The 18,920-nt window shown below is 48.8% G+C and overlaps 1 protein-coding gene across 1 annotated transcript in view; it reads left to right on the forward strand.

The window, feature by feature from the left end:
* The first annotated feature begins 10,028 nt into the window (after positions 1-10,028).
* LOC130487167 (cytosolic purine 5'-nucleotidase-like) overlaps positions 10,029-18,920 on the forward strand; it is a 31,396-nt gene continuing 22,504 nt past the window's right edge. The window contains exons 1-2 of the mRNA XM_056860583.1: positions 10,029-10,159; positions 16,272-16,345. Of these exons, the coding sequence (XP_056716561.1) occupies positions 10,044-10,159; positions 16,272-16,345 (190 nt within the window). The 5' untranslated portion in view covers positions 10,029-10,043. The remainder of the gene's footprint in view (positions 10,160-16,271; positions 16,346-18,920) is intronic.

An 18,920-nucleotide genomic window follows, 5' to 3' on the forward strand; every position in this document is an offset into this window, starting at 1 on the left:
TCAGTCTGAATCCTGCCAGGAGAGCATAGGGTCAAGGGGGTGATGACTGGGGACAGGCTTTTTGCTACATTGGCCATAGCCTCCATCATTATTGGGTCTAAGTCAATAGCTTGGGAGTGCTACCAGAACCAAAGGTGTATTGGGCCACTGCTCTTAATGCCCAGTGAGCAAAATGAGTCGCCACAGGTCACCACCGGCATCAAGTCACAGCTCTGAAGTACATGGAGCACTCGTGTGTGAAGAGAGCATTGGCCCTTCTTTTGGGCGGTGTTCCCTTTCAAGGATCATGGCATTGATATGAGGTTGCAGGTGATACTTCTGATGCAACATTACCTGGAGAAAAGCCAGATAGTGCAGTTCTCAGTTCTGTAGTGCTCTTACCAGTATAGGGGTCAGAAAACCTCATGGTTCACAGACATCTAACAGGGCCTCTTCAGAGAAGCCTCAGTGCCTGTGGTGGTCAGAGCAATTGAATTCCTGACTGCAGTTGGCTTCCTGACTGCAATTGGCTTCCTGACTGCAATTGGCTTCCTGACTGCAATTGGCTGGCAAAAGTTAATTGGAGTGCAGGACTGTTCAGAGAGGGATAGCAACAGCAGGGAAGGGGCTGACTGAAATGGTGGCTGTCAGAGATGCAAACGACTGGTTGATGGTCTGTGCACTACCACTGAGGGAGGAGCTGGAAGGAAATCAGCCATTCAAATGTGTCACACGCTAGTGCATGGGTGATTGGGTCCATCCTAAGCAGTGGCCCTGGAGTGGCTTGTCACTGTCATCCACCAGCCCCAAACCCTGCTAGCTCAGGTGGAGTCGATCCAGAGATCCTCATCACTAGAGCTCCTAGCACCAAGACCCTACTGGGGGATTTTCCTCCTCTCATCAGCCATGACCCATTTGAAACTGTAGGCTACAGATACCATTGTGAAGGAAGGGAGTTCACGTGTAGTGGTTAGGAGCAGTCTGGAGAACTGGGTTGGTTTCCCCACTCCTACACGTGAGTGGTGGCAGATTCTCATCTGGTGAACCGGGCTGGTTTCCCCACTCCTACGCATGAGCGGCGGATTCTTATCTGGTGAACTGGGTTGGTTTCCCCACTCCTACACATGAAGCCAGAACTGGGTGACCTTGGGCTAGTCACAATTCTCTCAGAACTCTCTCAGCCCCACAAGGTATCTGTAGTGGGGAGGGGAAGGGAAGGTGATTGTAAGCCACTTTGATTCTCCTTAAAAGGCAGAGAAAATCGGCATATAAAAAACCAACTCTTCTTCTTTCCCAGTGGAGAACTCTGCCCTTTAGATTCAGGACAGGCAAAAGGAAGTACTTCTTTGCTCAATTAGTAATTAAATTGTGGGATGTACAGCCAGTGGATGTAGTGACGACCCAGAACACAGATGGCTTTAGAAGAGGGTTAGACAGATCAGATTCATGGAAGGCAGGTCTGTCAGTGTCTGCTAGCCATGGTGACGAAAGGGAACCTCCACATCCAGAGGCAACAAACCTCTAAACACCAGTGCCAGGAGGCAGCATCAAGGGAAGGCCTCAGCCTCTATGCCCTGTTTGTTGATCCTTCAGGGCAACTGGTTGGCTACGGTGTGATACATGACGCTGGGCCAGATTTATTACTGGAGAATCCTGAACAATCCTTCTGCAGTCTAGTTGTGGTAGAGCATTTGGTTGGCATGCGAAAAGTCCTGGGTCCAATCCTCAGCATCTCCAGCTGGAAGGATAAAGTAGTAGGTGATTTGAAGACCTCTGCTTGAGACCCTGGAGAGCCGCTGTCAGTCTGAGTTGCCAATACTGACTTTGATGGACCAGGGGTCTGATTCAGTATAAGGCAGCTTCATGTGTTCCTGGGATAACATTCTGTCAGGTTAAGCTTGATGCAAAGGAAGATAGGGACGGGAGCAACCGCAAAGCTCCAGAGTTTGGCTCCAAGGGGTGTTTTCTGGACCTCCATCTCTCCTGGGCCTCTCTGCAGTCACTCAAGGGATGTGACCACTAAGCACTGCCTGGCATTAGCTGGCGCCGATGCCAGTTCCCTTAGGGACCCTGCCCAGAAATGACTCAGCTTGTGCAACACAAATTTAGCCTGGACTGAACTCCCAGGGCCAGGGATTGGGATGAGAGAAGAAGATGGGGAGGGGCATGAAAGCAAGGAGGGGACAGTAAGGTTGCCAACTCTGGGTTTGGAAATTCCTGGAGATTTGAGGGTAGAACCTGGGAAGGAGGAGAGGAACCTCAGTAAGGTATAATGCCATACAGTCCATAAGAACATAAGAAAGGCCCTGCTGGACCAGACCAAGGCCCATCAAGTCCAGCAGTCTGTTCACACAGTGGCCAACCAGGTGCCTCTAGGAAGCCCACAAACAAGACGACTGCAGCAGCACCATCCTGCCTGTGTTCCACCGCACCCAATATAATAGGCATGCTCCTCTGATACTAGAGAGAATACGTATGCAGCAGTCCACTTTCTAAAGCAGCCATTTACTCCAGGAGAAGTGGAATAAATGTTTTAGATAAATAACAAATAAATAAGCTATCTCTGTAGTCTGGAGATCAGTTGTAATTCCGGGGGATCTCCATCTCCCACCTGGAGCTTGGCAACCCTAGGGGACAATGAGTGCTGCTTTAAATATCTAACCACTTCTGCACCATTTTCACTCTGAGGGCTGGCCCTGCTTCCCTGTTTTTCCAGCACCTGATCTCAGCCCTGCTCACCTCTTGGAAAGGATGTGGCCGGACCTTTTCCCTACTCTTGCCTCACTCAGAGCCAGTCCACATTTTCAGGAAAGCATGTGGTACAGTCCTGCTTGGCTTCTGGTCATGCCGAGTCAGGGCTGATGGTGTTAAGTGGGGCAACGCTTCCCCAAGTAGTCACTGTTGGGGAATAGATAGCGAGCTTTGTTACATGTCAGACAGACAAGGGTTAAAATTGATTGTATTGATGCTGACCAGTTCAAGAAGGTGATGTAATCTCCAATGTGTCAATGAGCTATTGGTCAGTGAGGATCAGTTGTAAACATGTTGTTGGTCACATACCCAAAAATCTGTATGTTACAGCTCTTTCTTTGTGTAAGAAGAAAGAGCAGAAGCAGTTACCTTTTAGATCTCAACCAGAGAGGATGGGGCAACTCTGTATTTTAGAGATGCCATGTGCTTAAGTTTAGATTCCTGCCAGTTTCTTTTCTGGCATGTTTAGGAAACTAGAGATGTAGTAAGGATTTAGTGTTTTAAACTCAAGTTTACACTACCCTATTTTATAGTGAGTAAAGTTTTGTTTTTGCTAAGACAAAGGACTTTGTCTATTCATTGTGTGCGTGAGCTTTAATTGACTTTCACCAGCCATAATCATGCGATTCATAACCTCTGATAAAAGAATTTTCCTAACAGTCACCGACACCAGCCCTTCCAGTCCTCCCCCTCCACAAGATCTGTGTGTCCCAACTCCACACGGTTTCCAACCCCCCTACTCTTTGCTTTCTAGCTGGTGCTGACTCACTATTTGCTGTCCAAACAGTAGTGATAAGAACCCCGGCGGTGTGAGGTCAGCCAGGTGGGCAGAGGGCCAAGGGAACAAGGGCCCTTGGGAAACCTGAGTATGCGCTGGTGGAGACTGCCGGCATCCCAAAGAATGGAAAGGCCAGCTTTAAAACACTGAGCAACATTAAGGCGAACGGCATTAAGTAGTTGTTGGACTGAATGTTTCTCTCTGACTGCCCAGCTCATTGAGATGCTGTTAAACTTTGAATGTGCATAAGGATGTCAATAACGACTACTCACAAGTTTGCATCAATAGTCAGAATTCAGAAATGAGGGCATGGCTTCAGCCCCTTGTGCACTGCTAGGGTTACCAACCTCCACGTGGGGCTTGGAATTACAACTGATCTCCAGACGACAGAGATCAGCTTCCCTGGAGGAAACGGCAGCTTTAGAGGGGGGGGGGGGAATGGAAGTTCTAGAGAGAACATAAGAAAAGCCCTGCTGGATCAGACCAAGGCCCATCAAGTCCAGCAGTCTGTTCACACAGAAGCCCCCAAACAAGACGGCTGCAGCAGCATTATCCTGTGATGCCACACCCCTGCTGAGTTCCCTCCCCAAACTCCACTCCTCCCAGTGAGCACCCCCCAAATCTCCAGAAATTTCTCAAACCAGAATTGGCAACCCTATGCATAGCCAATGGGCCCAGCTTGGGCTGGATTATCCCAACCACATCTACAGATGCAGCCATAAATATAGCGACAGCGCTGCAAGGTTGTGACATTACCCACTAAATTTATAACATCATCTACATCACGGCAAAAAAAAAAAGTATCTTTAGAAAGCAGTAGGGATCTAACACCATCATAGGCCAACCTACTTACCTTTGCTTTTACATAAATTGGGAGGAGGCAGAGCTGGTTCCCCCTTGGTGTGGTCTCTCTTCTAGAGAGGCTGGGGGAAAGTTTTAGTCCTTAGCGAGGGCTGCAAAGTCTCTTCATGTTGTCCAGACCTTAACTTGCTCCATTCCTTTTGACGTGAGAACAAAAACTGTTTCAGGTAGTGAAGTTAGGGAGCAATTTTATCTGCTCGTATAATTGTTAATAATAGTGTCCCATTCTCTGCCAGCATGACAGTTAGGCCTCCATTTCTTAGTGTACCTGAATCAAGAGGAGGGTTGTGGGAAAAGTGGAGGAACCCAAGGATGGTGCACTAAATGATTCTGTAGTGATCACGCTTGAGTGTAATGACCCTTTGCAATGAGCGTTTCTCCCACGTATAGATGCATATAGACAGTCCCCAAAGGATGGCTCCATCAGAACATCAGAGATCAAGGGGTACATATAAACCACCATCCTTTTTTCCTAGGAGTAGCAAGTCAGAGGTTTTTGAGAAGCTCACAAGCCAGATATGAAGGAAACAATCTTCTTCTGCAGTATGCCTTCGGCAAATGGGATTCAGAAGTATATACTGCTTCTAAACTATCATGGCCAATAGCTCCTGATAGACTCACCTGTATGAATTTGCCTTATCTTCTGTTCAAGACATCTAGGTTAGTGGCTGTCACTACGTTATGTGGCAATCAGTTCCACAAATTAATTGCGTTGTGTGTAAATATGGATTTCCTTTTGTCTGTCCTGAATCAATTTCATCAGTTTCTGACCCCTAATCTTAGTATTATTTTTTCTCCCTGTCTATTTTCTCTGCCCCATGCATAATCTTATATGTATAATATTTCCCCTTAAAGATAGTCCCTCTGTGCAAGCACCGGGTCATTCCTGACCCACGGGGTGATGTCACATCTCAACATTTACTAGGCAGACTATGTTTACGGGGTGGTTTGCCAGTGCCTTCCCCAGTCATCTACACTTTACCTCCAGCAAGCTGGGTACTCATTTTACTTACCTCAGAAGGATGGAAGGCTGAGTCAACCTTGAGCCAGCTACCTGAAACCGACTCCTGTCGGGATCGAACTCAGGTCATGAGCAGAGCTTTTGACTGCAGTACTGCAGCTTACCACTCTGTGCCACGGGGCTCTTATTTCCCCTTAGTTATATTTTTTTCTAAGCCCCCAAACCACAAATGGGTTAGGCACACCAACCTGTCCATCATTTGAATTACCCTTCTCTGACACTCTTCCTGAGATAAAGCGACCACAACAGTACAAAATAGTCCAAATGCAGCCACACCATCGATTTATTATATCAGAGCATTCTGATGCTGGCTTTTTTCTTTGAATATTATTAATACTCATTTTGAATAGTCATTTCTCAGAGAGAATCTGCCTTAAAGCCACTGCACTGAGCTGCCATTTTCATTGGGCTAACCCCAAAAATTCTTTCCTGGGTAACCTCACCCACCAAGGTATATATGAACTTGTACTTCAATCTGCCCTTACTTATGCTGATCTCACGTGCCACCTGGTTGCCTACTCTCCCAGCTTGGAGAGATTCTTCGAAAGCTCCCCACAACCTATTTGGGTTTTCATCTTTCCACTTCACTGCTTTGTCCCTCTTTCCATCTCCGTTATGCACATTAAAGAACACAGTTCCCACTCAGATCCCCTCTATTGCAAGACTGTCTGACTTCACTCTTGCCCTTAGCTTCCTGGTTCTTTGACCAGCTACCAATCTGTAAGAGGACCGGTGCTCTCCTCTTATCCTGTGACTGCTAAGTTTTCTCAGGCATGTTTGGTGAGGAGTGTTGTTGAAAGCTTTTTGTAAGTCTGAAGATCATGGCATATTTGTTGACATTCTCAAAGAATTCCAAAAGGTTGACCAAGCAAGATTTCGCAGAAGCCATGCCGTTTTATCCTAAGCAAAGTTTCTTCTTGTATAATTGTAGCTTTAAGAATGCTTCGCACGGATTTAGTTTCCTGCCCCCAATTTCTTAATAAAAATTCCAGTCAGGTGGCCGGTTTCTGTGACAAACTGCAGATTGCTACAGCTGCTGGGCTCTGAGACTGGGGCTCTGCAGGCGGTGTGGGGCAAGAGTCGGAGGAAGAGAGGAATGTCTGGGGGCTGGAGTGAACTAACACTGGAGCACAGCTCTGCAGAGTGGAAGAATGGCCCTGTGGGAATCTGATGCAGGATCAGCAGCGTTACTGTCTGTTCTCAGGAGGGTTGCTTCCCTTCCCAACATGCTCTACATTTTTGTACAGAAGCGGACAGACATCACAAGGCAAGTCTGTCTTGGCCAAAGGAAACTAAACCTTGTAGCGCCCCCTGCATGTTGCTCAAGGAGGTAGGGGTGCATGAGAATGTTTTTGTGAGCATAGAACAACAATTTCTCAATGGGGCTTTTAGAGGACTCTTGAGTATATATAGTCTGAATCGAATGACTTGCAAATGTGTAATGTGCCATTCCTTGAACTACATTTATTTTGGTATTTATAACCTGTTTTTCTCTCCGTTGGGGACCCAAAGCAATTTACAACGTTGCTCTCTACTTCTCTGTCGTCACCCTCAGAACAACCCTGTGAGGTAGGTTAGGTTGAGAGAGATTGGAATGAGACTCCCCGATCTTAGTGACTCTACAGTACCCCAGGCTGTCTTTTGGACATAGTTGGTCAGATTTTTTTCAGGAGAGGAAGAAATTCCTCTGCAGTCAAGACCAAGTTACTAGTAAAAACATGGCTACTAGTAAAAATGGATGCTAGTCATGATGCATACCTATTCTTTCCAGGATCAGATGGACATGCCAATTATATTAGGTGCTTTGGGACATAGGCAGGACAATGATGCTGCAGTCGTCTTGTTGCAGGGCCTTTCTTATGTTCTTAAACAGTGGCGGACTGGCCATTGTGTTAGCTTGCCCAATGGCAAGTGGGCTCCTGATGAAGTGGGGGGCCCTTAAACATTAGACAATATGTTAAAAAAATTAACAAAAATTAAGTGATAGCCTTATAGTTGTGGGTGGGCCCCCCTTTTTCTCCTGGCAACCAATATTTTTAGACCCAGTCCGCCACTGTTCTTAAGTGAGCCTCTGCAAGGGCCCTGACCTCCTGCAAGTAACACTTTGCTGCCTGACAGCCTGAAGCAGAGAGACCTCTGCCTAGGGTTGCCAGGTCCCTCTTCGCCACCAGCTGGAGGTTTTTGGGGTGGAGCCTGAGGAGGGTGGGGTTTGGGGAGGGGAGGGAGTCCAATGGCCAAAGCAGCCATTTTCTCCAGGGGAACTGATCTCTGTCGGCTGGAGATCAGTTGTAAAAGCAGATCTCCAGCTAGTACGTGGAGGTTGCAACCCTAGTTCTGCCCCAAGTCTGACTACTGTATTAGAGGTTCTTTTTCTCCAGCCTTTTTTGCTTTTGGAGAGAGAGGTTTGGTGCGGCTACCAGCCGGGGCGTCCACCGGGGAGTCCTCCTCCCATGCAACAGTTAGGATCCGAAGATCAGTCCCAATCCTAGGACATTTATGCATGGGAGGTTTTGCCTTGGATTTGCCGCTCTCCAGATGCACATTTTCCCCGTCCGAATTCTCAAAACTCTGCACGTGGGCTTATTGTTGAGGCCATTTTTGCATGGTCAATTTTGATGCTCAAAGCTCTTTTTTTAAATGCGACTTTAAAAATACCTTTTCACGGTCCCAATGCAAAAAGAGAAGTTCCACTCCCCCCCCACTCGCCCGCTCCTTTGTTCCTGTTTGCATAGCTAACCCGCCTCTTGTTTTGCATTGTTCCTTGAGGGGTATTCTTCACGGCGAACACCAAAGGTCGCATTAAATGGGCTCTTTAGTAATGCGAAGCAGCCACTTCCGGAATGACGTGCAAAATTCAGCGTGCAAAACAGTGAGCACGTTAGCCAAGGGATTTGTCAGTCATTCTGCTAGCCAAGGGCTAGGAAGACCCTGATCACCCAGCTCAAGGCCGCCCATTGGGCGCTGGCTTTGCATATCCAGGATTGTTATGCCAATAAAGGCTTTTGAATTTGCATATCCAGGTGGGCTTGCAGGAAAAGTAGAGAAACAAATCGAAATATAGAGGGAAGGGGGTCCTGTAGAGGCTGACTCAGCTCTTTCTCCTGGGCTTTGCAACCTCCCCTTCTGCTCTGTGGCTGGCGTGGAATACTTGGCCAGCCAGGACTGATGGCTCCTGAACAACAGTCCCATTTCTGACGGCTATTCCTGGCCAGTTGCACGCCGTTGCTGGGCAGTTTTCTCTAAAACTCCCTGCCACTTTTATTTGTGTGTCCTTCTCATCCTTTTTGAGTCTATACGTGGGGGTCCTTAGCACCTGAGACTGTCCCAGGGCACCCTGCAAACCCCTGAGAGGCAAGGAAGGAACAGAAGAGGCACTTCCCATTTAAGCTGGCAAAGAAGAGGCCGACAGAGTCAATTGCCAGTTATTAGAGCAGAAAACTGGCTTTTGATATGGAAATTGGCCTCTGAGTGGAAGAAATGAACAAGGCTCCCTTCTGGGACCAAGCAAGGGACCTCCTGTGCCCCAGCAGCATTCAATGAGGAGGGAGCGATGGCAGGGCAGTAGGATAACACTCAGGGAAGGATTTCTCAGGTGATGGGCCCAGATGCATCCCCCAGGGGCCGAGCCATTGCTGTGAGTTGGAAAGCAGGCTAGGGGTAACCGGCAGGGCCAGTGTGGGGGCCACAGGACAGCCTAAGGGCTGTAGCCCTTTTGCTCTTCTCCGCTTCCATATTCCAAGCTCAGAGTCAGCCCACCTTTGGCACCCAGCCAGGGACACTCCGCTAGGCCCAGCCTTCCCATTGCCAGGCACTCCTAGGTAGCAGCCTCGGGGAAGGAGGTGAGGGGTCCAAGGGTCCATCCCCCCCACGCCGTTGCCAGGCAGTTTTCTCTAAAGCACTGGTTCCCAACCAGGGGTCCGTGGACCCCCAGGGGTCCGTGAGAACTAAATTAAGGTCCGCGAAACAAAGTTATAAACCCATAATAAATTAATATTTTCAATTAAAAGTTCTCCATTATAAAACTATATATTCAAATAGTATTCTAAGTTTAATGTTTAACTAACAGTTATGATTAAAGTTTATTTTCAAATTCTCTGAATTTTTATTTTGAACCTTGGGGTCCCTGCACCGAACCAAAAAGTCCTAGTGGTCCCTGGTCGAAAAAAGGTTGGGAACCAGTGCTCTAAAGCGTGCAAAATTTAAAACCAAAAACCAAAAACGCGAGGCAATTCGGCCTGGGACGCGCCGCTAACGCCCCTGCAACCATGGCCCCCGTTTTGAGAATTTGGATGGGAAAATGTGCATCTAAGAGTGGCGAATCCAAAGCAAGTCCAAATATCCCCCCCCCCTGCGCGACCGCTGCGCAAAACACCATCGGAGCGGCTCCGCCTCCACCAAGTCGGGGATGCCGGCGAGGCTGGAGCCCCCCTCGCCGCGGCCAGGAGGAGCCAAGCCCCGGGCAGGGGCAGCCCTCCAAGTTGGCCGGGGCTCAGCGGTGGGCCGGCCCGCGGGAGGCGGAGGAGGAGGCGGAGATGGGAAGCCCAGCCCGGGGCTGGGAGCAGGGGAGGGGGCCGTCGGCTGGGCAGGGCCGGGGGCTCCCCTCTCCAGCAGCCCGGCCGCCTCTCCTCGTCCGCAGCCAGCGCCAGCCGCGACATGGGCAGCATCGCCAAGGAGCCCGGCCCGACCCTCGAGCCCGCCGCGCCGCGCCAGCCCAAGGAGACGGGGCGCGCCGAGCACCGCGCCGCCGTCAAGCGGGACTGCCAGCACCGGTAAGGGGAGGGGGCTGCCCGGCTGCCCGGCCCCTCCCGCAGCGCTGGGGGTCTCTCGGCCCCCCCCCCGCGCACCCCCGAGCGGCGGGGTTAGGGCGCCCCCTCCGGGCCGCAGGCGTGGCTGCCGCAGCCCCCTCGCCCATCAGCACTAGGACGCGGGTCGCCTGCTGAAGCTGGAGGGGGAGAGACTCGGAACGAAGCGTTCCTTCGCGCGGCGCATCGTTAGCTTGTGGAACGCCCTGCCCCAGGATGTGGGGATGGTTGCCAGCTTGGAGGGCTTTAAGAGGGGAGAGGACATGTTCATGGAGGAGAGGGCTATTCATGGCTGTTAGTAAGAATGGATACTAGTCATGGTGCATACCTATTCTCTCTAGTATCAGAGGAGCATGCCTATTATTTTGGGTGCGGTGGAACACAGGCAGGATGGTGCTGCTGCACTCGTCTTGGTTTTTTTTTTTAATAATTTTTTTTTATTTTCTTCATTTAATATGTCAACAAAAAAAATATAATAGAAATATTAAAAAACAAACAAGTCATATCTCTAATTTAACAATAAAATGACTTCCCCTTCTCCCTCTTCCATCTAAAAATGAATTTTATAGACTTTTGCTAACGGAGCTAATCCCAGTATTATTTTAATTAACCTGTTCTTGTCCTGTCCAACATTATTAATTCAATACCTAATATAAAAATTAATACGAAGTATAAATAAGGGATTAGATTGCAGTCATCTGTTAGTGGCTTCCTAGAGGCACCTGGTTGGCCTCTGTGGGAACAGGCTGCTGGACTTGATGGGCCTCGGTCTGATCCATCAGGGCCTTTCTTATGTTCTTATGTAAGCTGTTCAGCCTGCATCCAGCGGTTAAGGTGAAGGGTGGCCCTTATGCATGGGGCTAGCACAGGGGGAAGGCGCTTGCAGCCCTCGCTCCCGGCCCCACTCTGCCCCACAGCCCCATCCATAGGATGGGAAGCACCCGCCAAAGAGCCAGCAGCCCCCCTGCAGTCGGGATCTCTGGATAGAGGTTATCTCCTGGAACCAGAGGTGGGAGAAGCCTCCAGCAAACAAAGCCATTGAGAGAGAGGGGGCGTAGCAGGCAGCGGAAGGAGGGGAAAGTTGAAGGGAGGCACTGACCAGCCTGGAGCCAGCGACAGGTGGGGTGGGGGGAATGGACCCTTGGACCCCTCACCTCCTTCCCCGAGGCTGCTACATAGGAGTGCCTGGCAATGGGAAGGCTGGGCCTAGTGGAGTGTCCCCGGCTGGGTGCCAAAGGTGGGCTGACTCTGAGCTTGAAATATGGAAGCGGAGAAGAGCAAAAAGGCTACAGCCTTTAGGCTGTTCTGTAGCACCCACACTGGCCCTGCCGGTTACCCCTAGCCTGCTTTCCAACTTACAGCAATGGCTCAGCCCCTGGGGGATGCATCTGGGCCCATCACCTGAGAAATCCTTCCCTGAGTGTTATCCTACTCCCCTGCCATCGCTCCCTCCTCATTGAATGCTGCTGGGGCACAGGAGGTCCCTTGCTTGGTCCCAGAAGGGAGCCTTGTTCATTTCTTCCACTCAGAGGCCAATTTCTATATCAAAAGCCAGTTTTCTGCTCTAATAACTGGCAATTGACTCCTTCAGCCTCTTCTTTGCCGGCTTAAATGGGAAGTGCCTCTTCTATTCCTTCCTTGCCTCTCAGGGGTTTGCAGATTGCCCTGGGACAGTCTCAGGTGCTAAGGACCTCCACGTATAGACTCAAAAAGGATGAGAAGGGCACACAAATAAAAGTGGCAGGGAGTTTTAGAGAAAACTGCCCGGCAACGGCATGCGGCTGGCCAGGAATAGCCGTCAGAAATGGGACTGTTGATCAGGAGCCATCAGTCCTGGCTGGCCAAGTATTCCAGGCCAGCCACAGAGCAGAAGGGGAGGTTGCAAAGCCCAGGAGAAAGAGCTGAGTCAGCCTCTACAGGACCCCCTTCCCTCTATATTTCGATTTGTTTCTCTGCTTTTCCTGCAAGCCCACCTGGATATGCAAAGCCAGCGCCCTATGGGCGGCCTTGAGCTGGGTGATCAGGGTCTTCCTAGCCCTTGGCTAGCAGAATGTCTGGCAAATCCCTTGGCTAACGTGCTCACTGTTCAGCGGTCTTTTCTGGTGTGTTCAGTGAACGTGGAGTTGGTTCCTGGTTTCTCTTTCCAGGCTGCGTCTGCACCTTAGAACTGCCAACCAGAACGTAGGAACTGGGAGCCCGCTTCAGCCTCATTTATGCTCTGTGAGGACTGGCTTCAGATCTGGTTGGGGGCCACCAGGGAACCCCGGTAGCTTAGCAGATGCTGCCTGTGTTGCTTTCCTCAGCTACCACTTGCCCCCTGTTGAGGGCTCAGAACAGCCTGCCTGGGGCTTTTCATGCTTCTCTGGCTGCATCCTTGGATGCTCGATAGATTCGCGATAATCGGTCATCTGCCCGTTTATCCTTGCATCTCTCAGTTCTCCAGCAGTGTGCTGGTTTGAATGTTCTCATGCTGGGTGTGCTGCATTGCCCAGGACTTGGGCACAATATGACCAGTATAGAATCATAGAATCAGAATGGACCACCAGGGTCATCAAGTCCAACCCCCTGCACAATGCAGGAAATTCACAACTACCCCCCCACACACACACACATAGTGACCAAGATGCCCTCCCTCTCATCATCTGCCTAAGGTCACAGAATCAGCATTGCTGACAGATGGCCATCTAACCTCTTCTTAAAAACCTCCAGGGAAGGAGCGCTTACCACCTCCCGAGGAAACACCTCTCCGTGGCTGTGTTAGTGTGTGTTTCTGCTGCATCCTCCTCCAGCTGGTTTTTAAGCTCAGCCATTTTTGTCGAGACTTAAATAATCTGCAGAGCTCTTTTGTGAGCCTCTGGTACCACTTTTGGAGAGCCACACCTGCCCCTCCATGCCTTTAAGGAACCATTCCGTGAATAATAAAATAGATGTTTCTTGGCCACCACCACCCTTTCCCAAAGACTTTCCAGAATGACAGCTGTTGCGATCTTGGTTTGTCCCAGTTCTAGCCCAAAGCTCAGGAATGCGTGGAAATTATAACCTTTCCAGAGATGGCATGTGGGTATGGTGCTGGCAATGAAGGGATTGGCTTGGTGAGGTCATTGGGTAGCTCAGTTCCCCAATTTTCAAACGACTGACGTTCTTCTCCTGTCTGTCTCATTTTTATCCCATCCTTTGTCCAAGAAGCTCAGAGCATTGTTCATGGGTCCTTATTCCTTCCATTTTATCCTCACAGCAACCCAGTGAAGTAGGCTAAACTGAGAAAGAGTGCGACTGGCCCAAGGGCACCAGTGAATTTTATGGCTGAATTGGGACTTGAACCTGGCTTTCTCTAGTTTTAGTCTGACACACCAATCATTACTTTTTTCTCCCCTTCATTTTCTTTTCTTTTGGCTACGTGGGCGGCCTCTTTTTAGAGCTGTAACTGTCTTATCGGCACTGCAGCCTTGCACAATCTGGGGGAGCCAGTGAGTTGAAAAGGTCCACTTGATGATGATCTAGCCCTTTCAGGGATTTCTGCAAAACTTGGGTCATTGAACATCAACACATGGAAAGCCAATCCCAAAGTCAGTGTTGGAGGCCGCGCTCCCACCATCTAGAACAAAACCGTTTGTGCTTTTCCAGATGTAAAGGAACAACTCATCTGGCTTCAGCCAGGTCGCCTCCTCCCTACAGCTCAGCCTACCAGGGTGGCTTCTGGAAATACCCCATTCTGGCCCTCTGTTCTCATTGTGGGCCCAGGCATTGGACGGGAGGGAGGGGATTCCTGAGCGAGGAAAGCCACTGCCCTGCAAAGAGACCAATCGGAGGCTGTGCGAGGGGAGGCGGGTGGTGTTTCATCAGCTGCGTTTGTGAAGGTGGCCGTGAGGCAGTTGTCAAATGCTGATAGCAAAGATAACAAAATCTTTGCCCAGTCCAGAGGATTGCAGGTGATGGTGAAATAACCTGACGTATTGTCTGAGATCAGCATTTCCCCACCTTTAGTCTTCTGTGTGAGCCCCTTCCACCTCCCAGGTCTCCTTTGGGGTGGCAGCCAGTACAGTCTTGGCCAGGACAGTTTTGGCATACAGCTGGATCTTAGGACCAGTGAGGGGACACATGAACACATTAAGCTGCCTTATACTGAATCAGACCCTCGGTCCATCAATGTCAGTATTGTCTACTCAGACCAGCAGCGGCTCTCCAGGGTCTCAGGCAGAGGTCTTTCACATCACCTCCTTGCCTAGTCCCTTTAACTGGAGGTGCCAGGGATTGAACCTGGGACCTTCTGCATGCCAAGCAGATGCTCTGCCACTGAGCCACAGCCCCTCCCAAGGAGCTTTTGGAGGCAAATTAACTCAGGTGCTGGCTTTCTGGCGATACCCAGTGTGAGGTTTCTTAGGAGAAGAGGAATATGCGGGTGGTGGTGGTGTCTAAGACATTGTAAGGCTGCTGTTTCATAGCATAAGAATGCCAGGAGATAAATTGCGCGCTCACTTGATCTCTCCATCTCTAATCTGAGGTGCCAAAGGAACATGTGCCCTCTATGACTGCCACACAATAGCCCTGGATTCACCTCAGCTTTTCTCCAGATGAAACATCTTCTGCCCATGGAGCCCAACTTTCTCACTTCCCCCCTCCTGTTGCAGCCCCAAATGACCCTGAGAACACTGCTGGGAAACAAGGGAGCCCAAGGAGCAACCATTGGTGTGCGAGGGGATCTTTAGGCTGCAGGGTTGAGGAAGTCATGCTCTACAAGCGGACATTATTCCATCGGTGGAAACGCTCACTCAAGCTGTAGGTTGCTTTGGTTGCTTCTGGGGTTAGTTTCCTCTGTGTAGTGAGCTGCCCCTCTGCTGTGGGGTTTTGGGGAGATGGGGTCCCTTCACCACTGCCAACAGTCCTCTCTCCTCCCTCTATTTGAGGCCAGAGTTGCTAGGTTAGCAGGAAGGCCTTACAAATGTTCTCTAGCAATGACAGGCAGGAGTTTGGATCAGGAGAACTCCCTGAGCAGGGAAAACCAGCAGAATTTGCCAGATATGTGCAGTTCCTGTGGTTTCTGTGACTGAAAGAGGCCTGGAGGGGTTCCTAAACTGCTTCCAGATGTGTTGCACTCGGCCTCTGGCCTCTGGATGTGTGTATGTGGCACTGGTTCGGTATGCGGGGGTGGGGGGGAGAGCTCACCGTGCATGCATTTGTCTCCCCTTGTCAGGATCTCCTAGTTCCTTCTGAAATCCAGGGCTGCATTCCTACAGACTCCACTGGGGAACAGCTGTGGAGCCGCTGGAACGAACAACCCATTGCCTCAATTTCTTTTGCAGAGGAGACAGCAAGGGGCGGAGGGGCGGGGGAGAAGAGAGGAGCAGCAAGAACATTGTTTGTGTCTTTCTGCAAGCATAAGTCGGGCGGTTGCAGGCTCCCGATCGTGATTCTTGGTATCATAAAACATAATTAGAAAATGCTTCGGATGCTTGTGGCAGAGCTTTCTGTGGTCACCCATCGTGCTCCGGCCAGCAGGTTTTGGCAGAAGAGTTTGCCTGTTGTTGTGTTTTGCGTGTGGGCGGCGGAAAGTCAGTGGCTGGTTGACGTATCAGAACGGACTTTTTAAGCCCAGTCCGAGTCTCTGGATCTTCGCCTCCAAGAACCTGTTAGCGGAGGTTGCATTCACTCGGTTGGGGGAACTGGAGGGCGGAAGGGCTTTATTTCGTAGTTCATAAATCCCTGGTAATGGGAAACCTGTTGACACAGCCTGCCCTGGAGCAATGATAATATTACACAGCCTGTCTGTTTGCCCCTCCTCTGTCCAGTATCCGGCAAGCCAACTCTCTCTGAACATCAGCGAAAGCACTGATGCTCCAGCCTGTAGTGCCAGTAGCATAGAAGTGTGTGTGTGTGTGTGTGGGAGAAATGCAATGAGGCACAGAAAAGAGGCAAGGAAGGAGGCCCTTCTTAGAAAAGACCATGAAGTTGGGGCTGCGTTGATGCCAAAGAGGAGTTGCGTCACTGATGATGAACCCCTGATGAGGGAGGCGAGCGACTGTAGAACAGGACTGGCTTGTCCCTTTCATGTACTTACCTCACCGTGCCATCTGCTTTTCAGGATCTTTGTGAACCGAAGCCTGGCGTTGGAGAAGATCAAATGCTTCGGCTTCGATATGGACTATACACTAGCAAGTAAGTAAATGGCAGAGACCTTGATGTCGTCCCACAGCAGCTTGAAGGGAAGGGTGTTTGTTTCTAGGATAGGCAGAGATCTCTGTGGTCTGCATCTCTTTTCCTTGTGAGAGAGCAGTTTTATCACATGGGCGGTTCCCCTCTGGAAACTGTTGGACCCTTAGAGGAGGGCAGGGATCTGTTCCTGTTGGCAGCAGAGAGTAGGACTTGCAATAATGGGTTTGAATTGTGGGCGGAAAGGTACCAGCTGGATATTAGGAAAACGTTTTTACAGTAAGAGGTGTTCGACAGTGGAATGAACTACTTGGAGGGGGTGTGCTCCCCCTCACTGGCAGTCTTTAAGCAGAGGCTGGACAAGCACTTGTCAGGGATGCTCTAGGCTGATCCTGTATGGAGCAGGGGTTTGGTCTAGATAGCCTGTGTGGCCCCTTCCAACTCGATGAATCTGTGACCCTTGCTCTGGTTCTGCAATTAAATTTGAAGCAACCATACATTGATCTCATGACTTAGTGTGGCCCATCTGATCCGTGTGTGGCAAATTTGAGAACCAACTAGACCAAGGGTCAGGCTAATCCAGCGCCTGTTTCCCATAGTGGCCGACCAGTCTCCAGAAGGACCACAAATAGGGCACAGAAGCCAAAGGTGCCCTCTGTTGTGTGTTCCCCAGGAACTGGCTTTCAGAGATAGGTTGTCTCTGAACTTGGCCTCATAGCTAATGGCCATCAGTAGACTTCTCCCCCATGAATTTGCCTCTCTTTCTAAAGCCATCTAAGGTAGTGGCCATCACCATATCCTGTGGGAGTGAATTCCATAAGCTGAGTTGAGGGAGCCAGTCATGCTTCATTCCATAATCTTGGTGCTGCCACCAAAAAGGCCCTGTAATTTTCTCCTCCACCCAGCCTGTGATAGTGATCACTCACGAAGCAGGGCTGGCCTCCTCAGGTGATCTCAGTGTCAAGTTGGCTCATGCTGGAGAAGATTGTCCTTCAGATATTCTGGTCTTGTACTCTTTCAGTTACTCACAGTCTGCTACGTTCATTGAAAATTTTTTATCAGTCCTTGTTATTAATAAAAATGTTGATATTGTTAGGTTTACTTTGAAGGTGAATTCTTCTTGGTTGGAGATTATTACTAGGAAATGGGAGTTGTCAAGCACTTTAAAAGTATTTTTCCCCTTTAAATTTACATAATGGCTATATGGTTAGTTTTGCCCTGACCTGGTTAGCCCAGGCTAGCCTGATCTTGTTAGATCTCGGAAGCTAAGCAGTGTTGGCTCTGGATAGTACTTGGATGGGAGACCACCGAGGAAGTCCAGGGTTGCTATGCAGAGGCAAGACAATGGCAAAACATTCATCTCTTGCTGTGTTCATCTCTTGCCTTCAAAACCCTATGGGGTCACTGTATATCTTGACCGCACTTTCCACCGCCATAAGCTTACTTTTGTATTTTGTATGATTTGGTTAGGTATACTTGTTTATTGGTTTACATGTACAAATTATTTTGTGAGAAACTCTCTCTCAGTGTTTCAGTTATTTGCGGTTATGATTTCTTTTCTGGAAAACAAATATGCTTTTTTATTTTTTAGAGAAGATCAAAAGCAACACTTTTGTGCTGGGAACAAGCGGCAGTCAATGCAGTTGCATCAGAATTGTAGTAATAATATCCTGGTACTTGGGCAAAAACTGCACAACAGTATTATGGACTAGTTAATGTTTCTGAGAACTTTTCAAAGGCATCCCCACAACAATCTCGTTCCGAAGGTTATCAGAGCCCCTGTAACTATGGTCAGGTCAATATTTGACAGCCTGTTGGAGTCTTCTTCTTTTTTTAAATATTTTTTTAAATTGAAATTTAAACAAAACCACACATGACAAACTCAATCGTTCCCATGCATACAGTATAATCCACCTTCCAGAGGTATCCTTTTAAATTTATCTTTACAAGCTTACAAAATTAGTAATAATGATTTACAAAAAAAGGCAATGGAGAAAAACAATGGCTTTTCAACTATCTTACAATACACTGCTTAATCTTAAACTATGCCAATAGTATTAATCATTCTTACCTATTCGCTTAATCTTCAATAGCTAAAGATCTCTATTTACCTTTCCATAAAAATTGAATCATATATCCTTTAAGTAAATCATCTGATATTGCTACTCCAGTTATTATTATTATTCCCCCCCATTATTTCCCCCCCAAATAAACTCCAGTGTACCACAATCCCACTTTACTTAGTTATAGTTTAAGTTTTGCATAATCAAAGATGCCTAATTCTTCTGGAACTCTTCCATTGATTTTCCTTTCACCAAATTAGTTAGTTTTGCCATCACTGCATATTCTGATATTTTATCTTGCTACTTTTCCACTTCTGGAATGACAGACTGTTGGATTCTAATGGACTGCTTATAATCCTTCAGGATGGTGCTGTAAGCCAACAGAGATTAACTTTATTAAGTAAATGGACTTGGAAAGTTGTAACTCTGCTTAGAATGCCATTGCTGTTCACTTAGATGACAGTGATGATTTAAAAAGGGATGAAATGTACTGAATTCAGTGTGAAATACTGGTTAGA

The sequence above is a fragment of the Euleptes europaea genome, chromosome 14 (genome assembly GCF_029931775.1).
Source record: "Euleptes europaea isolate rEulEur1 chromosome 14, rEulEur1.hap1, whole genome shotgun sequence".
Classification (NCBI taxonomy): domain Eukaryota; kingdom Metazoa; phylum Chordata; class Lepidosauria; order Squamata; family Sphaerodactylidae; genus Euleptes; species Euleptes europaea.